This window comes from Psammomys obesus, unplaced genomic scaffold (assembly GCF_907164565.1).
Source record: "Psammomys obesus unplaced genomic scaffold, mPsaObe1.curated_primary_1811, whole genome shotgun sequence".
NCBI classification, from domain to species: domain Eukaryota; kingdom Metazoa; phylum Chordata; class Mammalia; order Rodentia; family Muridae; genus Psammomys; species Psammomys obesus.
The window spans coordinates 9699446-9712133 of NW_026596079.1; the positions used below are offsets into that span (position 1 = coordinate 9699446).

At 49.0% G+C, this 12688-nt stretch overlaps 1 protein-coding gene across 1 annotated transcript in view; it reads left to right on the top strand.

Annotated features, from left to right (window-relative positions):
- Window positions 1–12127, top strand: part of Ndrg1 (N-myc downstream regulated 1) — a 44533-nt gene extending 32406 nt beyond the window's left edge. The window contains exons 9-16 of the mRNA XM_055626559.1: window positions 67–123; window positions 1964–2067; window positions 3517–3573; window positions 4377–4428; window positions 5119–5166; window positions 6081–6116; window positions 7356–7407; window positions 10302–12127. Of these exons, the coding sequence (XP_055482534.1) occupies window positions 67–123; window positions 1964–2067; window positions 3517–3573; window positions 4377–4428; window positions 5119–5166; window positions 6081–6116; window positions 7356–7407; window positions 10302–10543 (648 nt within the window). The 3' untranslated portion in view covers window positions 10544–12127. The remainder of the gene's footprint in view (window positions 1–66; window positions 124–1963; window positions 2068–3516; window positions 3574–4376; window positions 4429–5118; window positions 5167–6080; window positions 6117–7355; window positions 7408–10301) is intronic.
- The last annotated feature ends 561 nt before the right edge of the window (window positions 12128–12688 follow it).

A 12688-nucleotide genomic window follows, 5' to 3' on the forward strand; every position in this document is an offset into this window, starting at 1 on the left:
GCTGACTTTCTTCTTTCTCTGCTGCTGAGTCCTGGTTGCCAATTTTTCTTGGTTCACCCTCCACAGATCTCAGGATGGACCCAAGCTCTGCCAGACATGGTGGTGTCCCACCTCTTCGGCAAGGTGAGTGGTGTGGGGCTGTGTCCTGCTGTCCTCACTAAGCAGTCAACCATATGGTATTGAGCACGGGGCCACATGGGAGGGTGCTACAAACCAGATTCGATCAAGGAGTTATGGGGCTGAGGTCTGTGAATTATTGTGAAGTATTGACTCATGGCCAGCAAGCCGTTTGTACTGTTTTTCTAGCCCCACCCCTTCTTTGAGAATTTCATACATGCGTACAATCTCTTTTGATCAAATGTACCCCAAGTTCTTCTCCTTCAGCTCTCTCCACATCTCCCTCATGACTTCATGAGCATTTCTTTTTTAAATGGCTAAATCCTGCTGGTGCTGCTGGTATGAGCAAGGGTATAGACACGGAGCATGGACAACCTACCTGGAGCACTATCTTTGAAGAAAACTGATTCCTCTCCTTCCCTCCATCTCTCCATCATTAGCCAACAGCTGCTCACCAGAGGTGGGGCTATGTGATAAAATGGTTTTGTTACAGCACCATGTGCTGCCTATTTGAACAAACCCATCAGCCACCAGAGCAGCTAAGATAATGGAAATGTCCTTCACCCCTCTCCTCCATTTTCTTGTACTGTTAGCCATCCTCTTCTCACTCCTCCCAGGCACCCCCTGCTCTGCAATGTGTCACTCTAGATTTGTCCGTGAATCCCACACTCCTCTCTTTGCTGTGGCTTTCTCTCCCTTAGCGTAGTTATTTTAGGATCTACTCACGTTTTTTGGACACCATCATTCATTTGGTACTGTGTAGCATTCCACAGAATGGACATACCACAGGTTTCCTGGTGACCTGTGTTGGCCTTTCATTTGTAACAGTTTGGGGTTCTTATGAGTGAAGTCTTCAGTACCTATGTCTATGGGATCAGCTCCATATCTGTGTGAGGCTCCATCCCCAGCACTTTCCAAGGATTATCTCATGGAGTCTGTTCAGGAACTCTGTGATCCTGGGAGAAACATGCCATTCATACCAGTCTGAGCTGAAGAAATTCAGGCCAGAGGGTGAAGGTCTCCAGGAGACCAGGAGAAATGTGACTGGGGTTTGACTACATATAACACACAGTCTCCTAAGCCTCTGCCCTTGCCTGGTTCTTACGTGAGCTGAAGGCACAGCAGGCATTCATGCAATATACTGGTGGCAGGCCTGGCTTCTGCTTCTGTCTGGTGTCACATCTCTAGCTTCATCCAAGGCTGACTGCCATGAGGGAGGATGTCCTTTTGGCTCACATCCAAGTTCAATGTCTGGAACCCACCCTGCTTGCCCAGACTCAGTGATGCGCTGCTGACTGGATGTAGCATTCTCTGCTGCTGAGCTAATGTATGTGACAATACTTCGATGCCCTCATGAGTCTCAGAGCAGCAGAAGACTTTGGTGTCACCCCTTGGCTAGTACCTGAAATGGTTTAGACCACCTAAGGTTGTCACCACACAGTTCAGACTGTCCCCAAGTCCTTTGAGGCTCACTGATGCCCCTGAGTTACTGCTGTTATTTTGATCAGATTCCTCAGACCACCTTCCCCCAGGATGTCTTTGTCATGACTAAGCCTTCTTGCTGACCACAGGTCTTTCCGATGCCCTAAGTGGCAGGGGCAGGTTGCTCTGAGGTCTACTGTGAAGCAGGCGTCTTACGTTTAGCTGAGGCTCCTGAGCGAAAGCTGGGCCGCCCTGGTGGGCTCCTTCTGGCTGCTAGTAGCTGTCACACAGCAGTCTGCACTGGATACCACAGACACACAAGCCTCCAGCTCACAGCTGCCTCTGTCTCACCCACACTGTCCCTCTCCATCCTTGCGGCGGGAGAGGTGACAAGCCCTAGCCGTTCTTCCCTCTGTCACCACAGGAGGAGATCCACAACAACGTGGAGGTGGTGCACACCTACCGCCAGCACATCCTCAACGACATGAACCCCAGCAACCTACACCTATTCATCAGCGCCTACAACAGGTAAGAGCCCTGTGCAAGGCCAGGCTCCTCCAGGTCATGCTAGGGTCCTCATCGACCTCCTGGAGTGGAAGCAAAGGGCGGGACCTTGCTGCTGTAGGTTAATAGAGTGGGGACCGGGAAGGACAATGGCTGTGTAGGAGCGAGCGGCCTGGCCTTTGGCACTGTGTGAGCTCTGCTGGGATCTGAGCTCCTACCCAGACTGTGGGGCCAGATGAGTGGGATGCAGCTGAGCAGTCAGAGTGGAGAGTTGAGGCGTGTGCCTAAGGCTGACTCAGAATAAAAGCTGCTGTGGGTAGAGCTGGGCAACAGAGCGGAACACCGTGGGCACGAAGAACCCTGGAGGCTACTGGGAGGAGAGTCTGTCCAGTGGATAAAGCATGCGGGGCTTGTTTGGAGTTTTTCTGGGGAGGGGACGACATAGGGTCATCAGTCAAAGGTTCTGGAACCTTCTAGTACACTCCATCAGCCTGCAGAAGCACCTCTGCCATATTCCCAACACAGGGTCCAGCAGTGAGTGTTGCACACATCTGACCTAGGGCGGTACCCAGGACTTAAATGTCCTGGTGATCAGTTTGTATTTGCAATGAGCTTAGCATCTTTGGTGGACTCTGGTGCCCTTTCCACAATCCTTTCAGTATCTCAGTGTAGGGGTCCTTGGCATTCTTCCTGCTGTCTGAAGCTACAAATGGGTACCAGGAAGAGGGAGAGGGGTTCCCGGTTGGACAGTGGGAAATTACAGGAGTGAGCTGGTCTCTGCATAGCAGCCTATGGAAAGGGCCTTACCGAGGCCATTTCCCACTGAGGAAGCAAAAGCACAGAAAAGGTTAGTCTTTTTCCCAAGGTCATACTAGGAAGTGGCGCAGCGTGATTTAAATTCTGCCATGTTAGCTTCAGTCTCAGAGCCTCAGAGGCCAGAGAGGCCAGGTGTTCACATGCAGGGACCAGGTCCACCCTGGACCTCTGCTAGCTGAGTGGGACACCAGTGCTGGCTTTGGCACGTGTAGAAGAGAAGGTCTGAGTTTTAGAGATGGCTTCTTGTGTGGAGGTGTCAGAACTGCTGAGGGCAGGCATCAGTTAATAGTGGAAAGGTGCCAGGAGGACGTTCCAGAGCTTTTGCAGTGGTAGGTGGGGCTCTAGCTAGGAGGACAGGGACAGAGGGACCTCTAGTGAGGAGCTGATTTGTTTTCTTGTAGAAATAATATTAATACTGATAAGAAATTTTGGGCAAAATGAAGGAGTGTTTCATTAGAAAGAGATGGAACCCACTGGATCTTAACTGCTTCTATGGCCACCAAGTGGCCATGGGGTCTTGAGAGCTATGTGATCTCATGAAGATGACCACTGACTGGTCATCTAGGACTGTTTATGGTGGGACCTCCAGGGATGTCATAGTGGTAATGGCTTTTGGGTCAGGTCTGCCAGTGCTGACCATGTTCTTTTTGCCTGCAGCCGGAGGGACCTGGAGATTGAGCGGCCAGTGCCTGGAACCCACACCGTCACCCTGCAGTGAGTGGCTTTCTTCTCCTATGTTGCTAAGCTGCCATGCTTCACTCGGGGCTGCTGGTGGGGCCTTTTGCTGAATGTGAGAATGCTACCTTAGGGTGGAACGCTATGGTACAGATAGATATCTACATTTTACCTAAGGGATCTGTGTTGAACTTTTTTCTTTTTGTGTAGCTTGAGTCAGCATCAGGTCAGGGAGTGCGTGATCATAACTAGAGCCCTTGAATCAGGAGGCTGACTGCCTTTGCTAAACACATTCATTCAACACCAATGGTCGAGTTAGGCTGTATCTCCCAAAGTCTCGAGATGAAAGATGTAGGACCTGCCATGAGAGAGTCTTACATATCTAGTAGGAAATGTTGCGGCTAACACATTTCACTGGCAATGATGCTGTCTTTCTATGGCCCCCCATGTGTGCCACAGTGAGATACTTGTGAATATGACATGTGTCATTTTCTTTGTCATTTATGCTAAATATATATATAGTCCATCTTAATATATATATATTGTCCATCTTAATTCCTGGAAAATTCTTGTTTCTCCTTTCTCAGACAGACGGTACTTCGGAATGAAAGCATTAAGACCCTAAATTGTTAGGCCAAAACCTTATACTAAGGTATAAGTAACTGCTAGCCCATTTTATTCAACGTTCAAAGCAGAGGATGGCAGTGTAGAGGCACAGAGGTGCAAAGGTTGCTAGGAAAGCTAAACAGATGTTAGAATCCTGCTATAGCCCCAAGGGTGGAGTATAAGAACCTTGCGATGGATCCTGGACTGACTCTTTTTTTTACCTCTCTTCTGTGCAGGTGCCCTGCTCTGCTAGTGGTTGGGGACAACTCTCCTGCCGTGGATGCTGTGGTACGTATTAGTTCAGCAGGCCACATGTGCTCGCTTGTAGGAGCTGCTCACCCTCTGTCACTTGTATCACCCTGCTTTCCCCTCCCAAATCCAAGGACATTGTTTAAATGTCACATCAGCTTTGGGGCAGAGCTTAGACCAGCTTCTCTCTGTGGCCACCAGTTCTGGCTGCCTGGCTGTGTCCCTCCCCTGCCCTCCTGCTTTCCAGAGCATCTCATCTACATGGTGAAATCAATGCTAGGCTTCGTGGCTAGGGATTCTCTCCCAGTCTCAGCAGCAGGTGGGCCTTTCCCCTTAGCAGAAGAGCAAGGCACCCCGGCATCTGGGTCAGGCAGAACTTTCTGCCTCAGTTTACCTTCCTTCTAATTTGCACCTGCAATGCTAGAGAGACACAGAGGGTGACTGTTTTCTGACATTCCCACAACTGGGGAGACGTGTGACAGGAGGCTGTGACTCACAGTCCAGACTGTCTTGTTCTGCCTCTGCAGTGCACCATAGAGCTGATGTGCCCTGACTTGTCTCCTTGTCACAGAGCTAGTCAGGGCAGGGCCTGGCTCACCCAAAGTCCACTTTTTATATGGCTGAAGGAACACTGGTGTTTCAGATGGTGGGTCAAGGTGCAGGGGAGAATGGGGCATTCTTGACTTTGGCTGTCAGTCAAATACTTACCTAGTCTTTCCCTTTGTTCAGGTGGAATGCAACTCCAAATTGGACCCAACGAAGACCACCCTGCTCAAGGTATGAGCAACAGTGAGGCTGCAGCTGTCATGGTTTAGAGGCCCCACGTGGTTTTGGAACTGTGGATATGCTGAGGCATACAAACAAGAATTTGGAGTTGGATGTAGTGCATATCCCTGTCATACTAGCACTGAGGCAGAGGCAGGAGGATGTCGAATTTGAGGCCCTCCTCAGCTACGTACCATGTTCTCAGCTAGGCCAGACCATATAGTGAGACCCTGTCTCTGAAAGGGAAGAAGGGGGGGGGGGGGAAACTCAGAGAGGGGGAGTCAGATAAGAAAGCAAGCAAGCTTGGAGCTGATCCAACGCTGCTAAATGGTCTGTCCCAGGGACCAGACTGCAGGGGTCTACACACTTTTGTCCATGCAGCTAGGAGAAGAGAGACGGGAAGCACAGGACAGGAGTCTCCTTTTCTTAGGGTGGGGCAAGGAGATCCCTGCACCAGATCCCCCTGTGCAGTGTGACACTGTCAGATCAGGCAAGCTTCCTCCAGGAAAGTCTCCTGGGTTCAGTGTGATTGTTGCTATGTGCAAACAGAGCTGCAGAAACCCCATGTAGTCAGGCTGCTTGCACACCCAAAGCCACCTGCGGTGTGGCAGCTGTTTCTGAAATGTGGCACAGGCTCCTTCCTGAGAATCTCTCCACTGGGTATACTCTGGAGGCTGGGATCTTGAAAGTTTCTTGAGCCGCTCTAGCTTCCAAAATGGCGCAGTTGAGCCCTGTATGCTCTTAGGAGTAAATATGGAGTGGTCTGTGGGGCCTGATGCAGTGTGGAAGCTTTGAGGGGGTTACAGTCAACAGCCAGCACCCACCCTGAGCAGTGTTGATGGTGATCCTGGGGCCAGTCTCACGGAGCACAGATTGCCACAGTGTGACCCAGCTGTTAGGTGCTAACCAGCCTCTCTCCCTCCTAGATGGCAGACTGTGGTGGTCTCCCTCAGATTTCTCAGGTGAGTAAAATTATGGCTTTCTCACTCAATACCTGTCACCGCCACTGGTGCGGTGCATGTGCCCCTGTGGCCCATGAGCCCCCCTTGCCTCACTGTCTCTGTGTGACAGCCAATGGTGGTGTATTCATACGTCTCCACTTCAGTTGAATGAGTCATGCAGAGGAAACAGTGACTCTGAAGGTGTTCTTGGCACTGCCTGATCACTTATCCAAAGATACCTTGTCAACCCAGCTAGTGATAATAGCCACCCACACATAGCCATCAATTCCATTTATCTTCTATCCTTTCTTCCTTCCATTTCTTCTCCCACCCATCTTTCTCCTCTTTCTTTCTCTACCCATCAATCCTGTTATTATCCACTTGACAATGTACAATCTGACATTTTATACTTCTTCCTTCTTTTTCCCGTCTTCCAGTACTTTCTTTGCTTCTTTCTTCTCCACTTCCCTCCCTCTGTCTTTCTCTCCACCTCTACATCCTTCCTTCCTTCCCATCTTTTTTCCCCTCCTTCCTTCCTGCCATCTCCCCATCTCTCCTTTCCTCCATCTGTCCAGTCCTCCATCTATTCCTTCTTTATTTCATAGTCCTTCCCTTCCTTCCTCCCTTCATCTCTCTATCCCTCTGTCCTTCCCTCCATTTCTCCATCCCCCATCCTTTCTTTCTGCCATTTCTTCTTCTACTAATATTTTCCCATCACCATCCTTCCTTCTACTTACTCAGCCATCTTACTGTCAACCTGATATGAACCACCTCAAGCACAGGGTTCCTGGCATGGAGGTGTCTGGTTCATTCATGCAACCCTCATTTCCTAGTTCTGGTCCTTGGGTCAGCAGTTGCTACCCCATTTGCTATGTCATATGCACTGGTCCTGTAAGGCTGATGTCAGGTTTCCTGAGGATGGCTGTGCATGTGCAGAGTCCCTGGCAGACTCAGTGTCTCATGACACTTATCTGTGAGCACCGTGTGTGGCATGTCCCTATCTGCAGTTGTGAACATTAACTCAGAAAGTCCTGTAACGTATCCATGCTCTTTCAGCCACGAGGCAGACTTAAGCTGCTTATTTCTGGCCAAAGCTGATTCTGGTTCCCACAACGATCCTTGGTTTTTCTTTGGCTTCTGTGCTTTTTCTGTTCACATGTGGCGGCTCTATCTTGGGCCAAAGCTCTGTTTCCCAGGTACTGGTGGCCCATGGTGAACTGTACCTCCAGCCAGTGACCTCACACTCACTCTCTCTTACAGCCCGCCAAGCTTGCTGAGGCCTTCAAGTACTTTGTGCAGGGCATGGGATACAGTGAGTATGATACTTTGGGCACCAGGCTGGTGTGGGGGTGGTAATGTCATAGCCACTGGGGCTTGGAGAGGGCGCTGTCAGCTTGTCTGACTTCAGCTCTTAAGCATTGGGCATGTCTGAGAAAGGAGTAGACAGACACAGTAGCTGAATGAGGAATGTGGATCAGTAATCCATTTGGTTTTTTTATGCTGCACACTGCCATCACACAGCTGAGATGGTGATGGCCTCTCTGTGCAGCGTGGTCTCAGAAGACCTCATCATAGTTCAGTCTGTTAAATGAAATATTATTATATATTCAAGACCAGAAGTTGCTTAACATCTGATATTTATTTAGCTTTACATGCAAACCATTTAAAAACTATTTGGGGCAAGAATGAGACAGAATATCCTTATTGGCAAGGCTGGTCTTGAGCTCATAATAATCTTCCTGCCTCAGTCTCCCAACCACTAGGATTTCAGGCAGGAACTACTACACTAGGCTATGACTATCCCTTTAAACACCACCACCGCCAACAACAAACCAAAAGACAAACAACAGCTAAAAAGCAATGACTAACAGTTTAACAAGGAATGTTCCTAATTTTGATTATGTTCTTGCTCAAGAGACCAGCAGTTGTAGCAATGGTGGGGATGATGATGGTGAGAAAAGATTAGTACTTTTTTTTCTCCTTTAATCATCACAATAATCCTACAAGGGAGCGGCTGAGGAGGCCACAGAGGGGTGATATGTGGAAGGTTGATGAAGCCAGAGACCTATGTAAGAGGGAGACCAGAGGTAGAAGATAGGGTGCCTCCTTGCTAGATCATTGAATCAGGGAACTGAAGGACAGAGCAACCTGCTTCTGGGACTTGTTGCGTCCTGCTTCAAGCTTAGAGTGTGTTTGTCACTCATGTAGCCTCTTTTTTTTTTTTTTTTTTTTTTTTTTTTCATAAATGCCAAGCTTTGATCAGGGTTCATAGGCTCTGCTAGGCAGCAGCTTTGGCTGACACTAGCTGACATGTTAGTTGCAGCTCTGGCTCCAAACAATCCACTCAGTTCTTTTTGCCTACTGCTTGGAGTTAGCAGTCTGTGCATCTTTCTTAGCGGGGCATGGCTAACCTTGTGTTTCTTCCCATTTAAAAATGGATGGGCCTATTTGGTGAAGCTACAGTCTTCCCATGAGCCTTCACCACACTTACATCCCAGCAGGAGGCAGCCTGATATTAGTGCCTCATACAAGGCTCTTGTCGCTCACTGGCCCTCACCAACAGAACACATTTGCCTGTGGGCCTTCCTCCATCTAACCTGCTTTTCCTGGTGGAAATGGGAGAGAACTGCTGAGCGGTTGGTTTTCCCTTGCTGGGTATGGGTCATAGCTCGTTGGCTGTGTATTCTGGGAGGAAAGGAAGCAAAAAGCCCAAGCTGTTCACAAAATTTGTCTTCTGTCTGTCCCCCCAGTTCAGTCTGACAATGCTTCCTATAGATCTCAGAGAAGATAGTAGGGAGAGACACAGACCCGAAGATAATAGGGAGAGACACAGACCCAAAGGCATTGCCAAAAGAGAAGGTTCTCGCTCCCAGAGCGCCCACTCATGATGCTGGGCTCATGAAACTAGTCTATTGTGTGTCTGGTGTCATGGGAAGTTGCCATTTCCTGGTGAGATCATCAGGACTCACAGATTTGGGTGGAGAAGTAGAGACTCGGGAACAAACACATGAGCCATGAATGTACATTGGCCTCGATTCTTTCTGAATTAAAAATAGGGTGCTAGTTCTGCGGCAGCACGGCCCTGTAATCTCAGCATTTGGGATGTAGAAGGATTGTGAGTTCAAGCTCTTCTCAGCTACATGGAGAGTTTGAGGCCAGTCTGGGCACAAAGAAAGAGAGAGATGGGTGAGAGAGAAAGAGAAAAAAAGAAAGAAAAACAAACCAGCAACAACAGCACTGATTCTTTAAGGAGGGAATTCCATTGAGCAAGGATTAATCCAACTTTGAGTGTCTGCTTAAGGGCACTGCTTCATTGGGGTGCGGCACCAGTCACCCCATTGAGTAACCTAAGAGATTTCTACAGATAGGGCTCTTAAACATCAAGAATGCATTTCCCCACAGAGGCTGCGTATCTGAGATCAAGGTGCGGGTAGGGCTGGGTTCACTTTGCAAGATCCTTTCCTGCTGGATTTCTGCTGGCTACATCAATCAGAGGCCTTCTGTGGTTTATGGCTGCATTATACCAGTCTCTCCATACATACAGGCATGGCCCTCTCTTGTTTTCTCATGAAGGACACTGGCCTTTGAGTTATGAATCACCCTAATCCAGAGAGACCTCATCTTAACTAAATATCTCTAAACTAAATATTCCAAACCAGATCATATTATGAGGATTCAGGTGGGCATGCATCTGGGGGAAGCACTGAAACTCCGGACATGGGGAAGACTGTTTTGTTGTGTACCATTCTGTCAGTGGCATGGCAGTATTGGTCTTGCTAGGGTTTGAGAGCTAGCAGGCTTTTGCAAGGCAGACAGACTGCTAACATTTCTTCGGGGATCATGTGGTGAGACTTTGGGGGCCTCCTTGGAATGTGCAGGGACCAGCCTTGCTGGCTTCTACATTCTGCTGCCTACTGACAGCATATTGCTTAGAAGGGTACATAATCATAGGAAGGTCTTCAAGAATGACGCTCCAGTGGTCACCCTGCTAATCAGGACATAATAAACTGGGGTCCAGATCCAGGTCGTGGCTCAGATCTCTTGCTATGTGATCATTATATGCCTTTCCAACATCTGGGTCTTACTGTCCCCTTTGTGAGTGGCATAGAAAGTGAGCTGGACTCTCAGGACAGTATCATGACTGGCAGACAGGGGTACAGTTCCACCCCTGCCCATATCCTAACTATATCGTCTTCTGTGTTCCAGTGCCTTCTGCCAGCATGACTCGCCTGATGCGGTCCCGCACAGCCTCTGGCTCCAGCGTCACGTCCCTAGAGGGTCCCCGCAGCCGCTCACACACCAGCGAGGGCCCCCGCAGCCGCTCGCACACCAGCGAGGGGTCCCGTAGCCGTTCCCATACCAGTGAGGATGCCCGTCTCAACATCACCCCCAATTCGGGTGCCACTGGGAACAATGCCGGGCCCAAGTCTATGGAGGTGTCCTGCTAGGCAGTCTGTGCATCAGTCATCCTGGACTGGTGGTCTCTCCCTTAGCCCCCAACCCCTGCCTGCCACCCTACGCTAATGCGGTATTAATCTAAAGCTGCTTTTGTAAGAATGAACTCTGGTGGCGGCAGATCCAGGCTGTTTGGGTTGCCTCCTGGGACCAGGGTGGGTGGTGGTGGACCAAAGGCAAGAAACATTGTTCAGTGCCCTGCTCTGCTAACAAGTGGCCTGGTGGCTCCTCTCTCTATCCTCAGACACCCAACTGCCAAAACCAAGAAATACATAGCAGTAACACTGCCTGGCTCCATGCCCAGGCTGAGCAAGCCTCCTGGCTCACAGGCGTTTTGCCAGACCTCCTACTTCCTGTTTCCTCTCCACTAAACCCATTCCTGGAAGCAAACTTATTTCTGATTTGAAAGGGGAGAGAAGCAGGGAAGTTGGGCATCCTATTTTAAGTAGGAAAAACAAGAAGAGGAGAAAATAAGGCGGGATCTAGGGCAGGTAGGGGAAAAACAAGTCTACACAGCTCACTTGAAGGAAATGATTTTAAAGTTCTGGATGTGGAAACCCACAACCTTTTTTTTTTTTTTGTTCTGACAACCTTTTAACACGCAAGGGAAACTGGTAACAAACTCCTGGCTTTGAACAGAAAGTGATTCAGGAAATACTGGGTGGCAGCCACAGTGGTTAAGTGCTCTGCCTTCTCTCTGCCCCATTGGCCCTGGCTCCTATCCCCCAGCATGAATGGGTGATACCTTTGTCCCCGGGGAAGATGGTTTTGATTCATAGTTGCATTCTTTGAGACTGAGGGAGACTCGACGGGTGACAACAATTCTTGTCTGAGATGAGTCTCTAGGCATGGGAAGGGTGGGGATGCAGTAGCATGGGATTTGGTGATGAATATGAAGGCCAGGTGCTAGAATCTGGTGGGTGTGATTTCAGTGACCACAAGCCTGTGCCCTGGAATCTTGTGTGATTGAATCAAACCTTGTCTACCATTATTGATATCTGGCATTAGCTCTAAACTTGATAGATAAATGTCGCTCAACTGGCGCATTACTAGTTCTTCAGAGAGAACGATGTGTTCTGGTGGGGGAAGGGTTGATGAGATGGTTTTGGCTTGTGTACATTCCATGGGAAGTTGCTTCCCTTTCCTGCTGCCCCCTCTCCCTGACCCCCTTGCTGACTGGGTTTGTAGCACTGGCCTTTCTAAGCAATGCCAGCCTAATGCCCATGCCATGTACTACTGCCTTTTGGTTTTTACTGTGGCTAACCTTGGACTTTTCCTGTAGGAAATATGATCAGATCAGAGACGCTTGACCACTGGGAGTCAGCCACCAAGGCCTGGCGAATTCCAGGACCTTGGAGTTGCTAGAAAGTAGTCACACATGTAGTTGGTGTGAGAGGCAAGGAATCAGTTTACCTGTCGACTTTTACCATAGGGGTTTCCTCTGACCTTGTGTAGAAAGATTGGGGATCCAGGCCAGGGTGGCTGACAAGGAACCATTGTACATGTCTTTCCAGGGCAGTTTCTTAATGAGATGTTTGTATTTATTTCCAGACCAATAAATTTGTAACTTTGCAGTGGCTTGTGTCTTTTCCTTCCCCTATGAGGGTGTATGTGACATTGTGGAACAGGAAGGGGTGGAGCTTTATCCTTGCCATCCAGAGCCCCTTGTTGTTGGAGTTCTTTACTGCAAATTGGTACTGACCCGTAGAAATGTCACCAGCTGTCACATAGGTTTCTAAACTTCCTGGTAGTGATGCTGAAGAAAGAGCAAAAAGGCGAAGGTAATTTAAATATTGCATCTAAACTATCACCATTTTTATGCAAACAGCAAGGCACATCTTTTTCTGTACTAAGGAATCCAGTGTGCAGTCAGGCTCACCATACACCAGGCACCTAGTAGCAGGTCACTATAGTGACGAGAGGAGAACACTTTCCAAGGTAGAAAAGGGAAGCAGCTCATGGGCGGTGTCTGCTTTGTATGTATGTGTTGTGTGCATATTGCATTTGTGTGTCCATGTGGTGGCCAGAGGTTGACATTGAGTGTCTTTCTGTACTGCCCTCCATCTTACTGTTTTTGAGGCAGGGTCTCTCACAGAACCTGGAGCTCACAATTCAGCTGAATTGGCCACAGAAGCCCC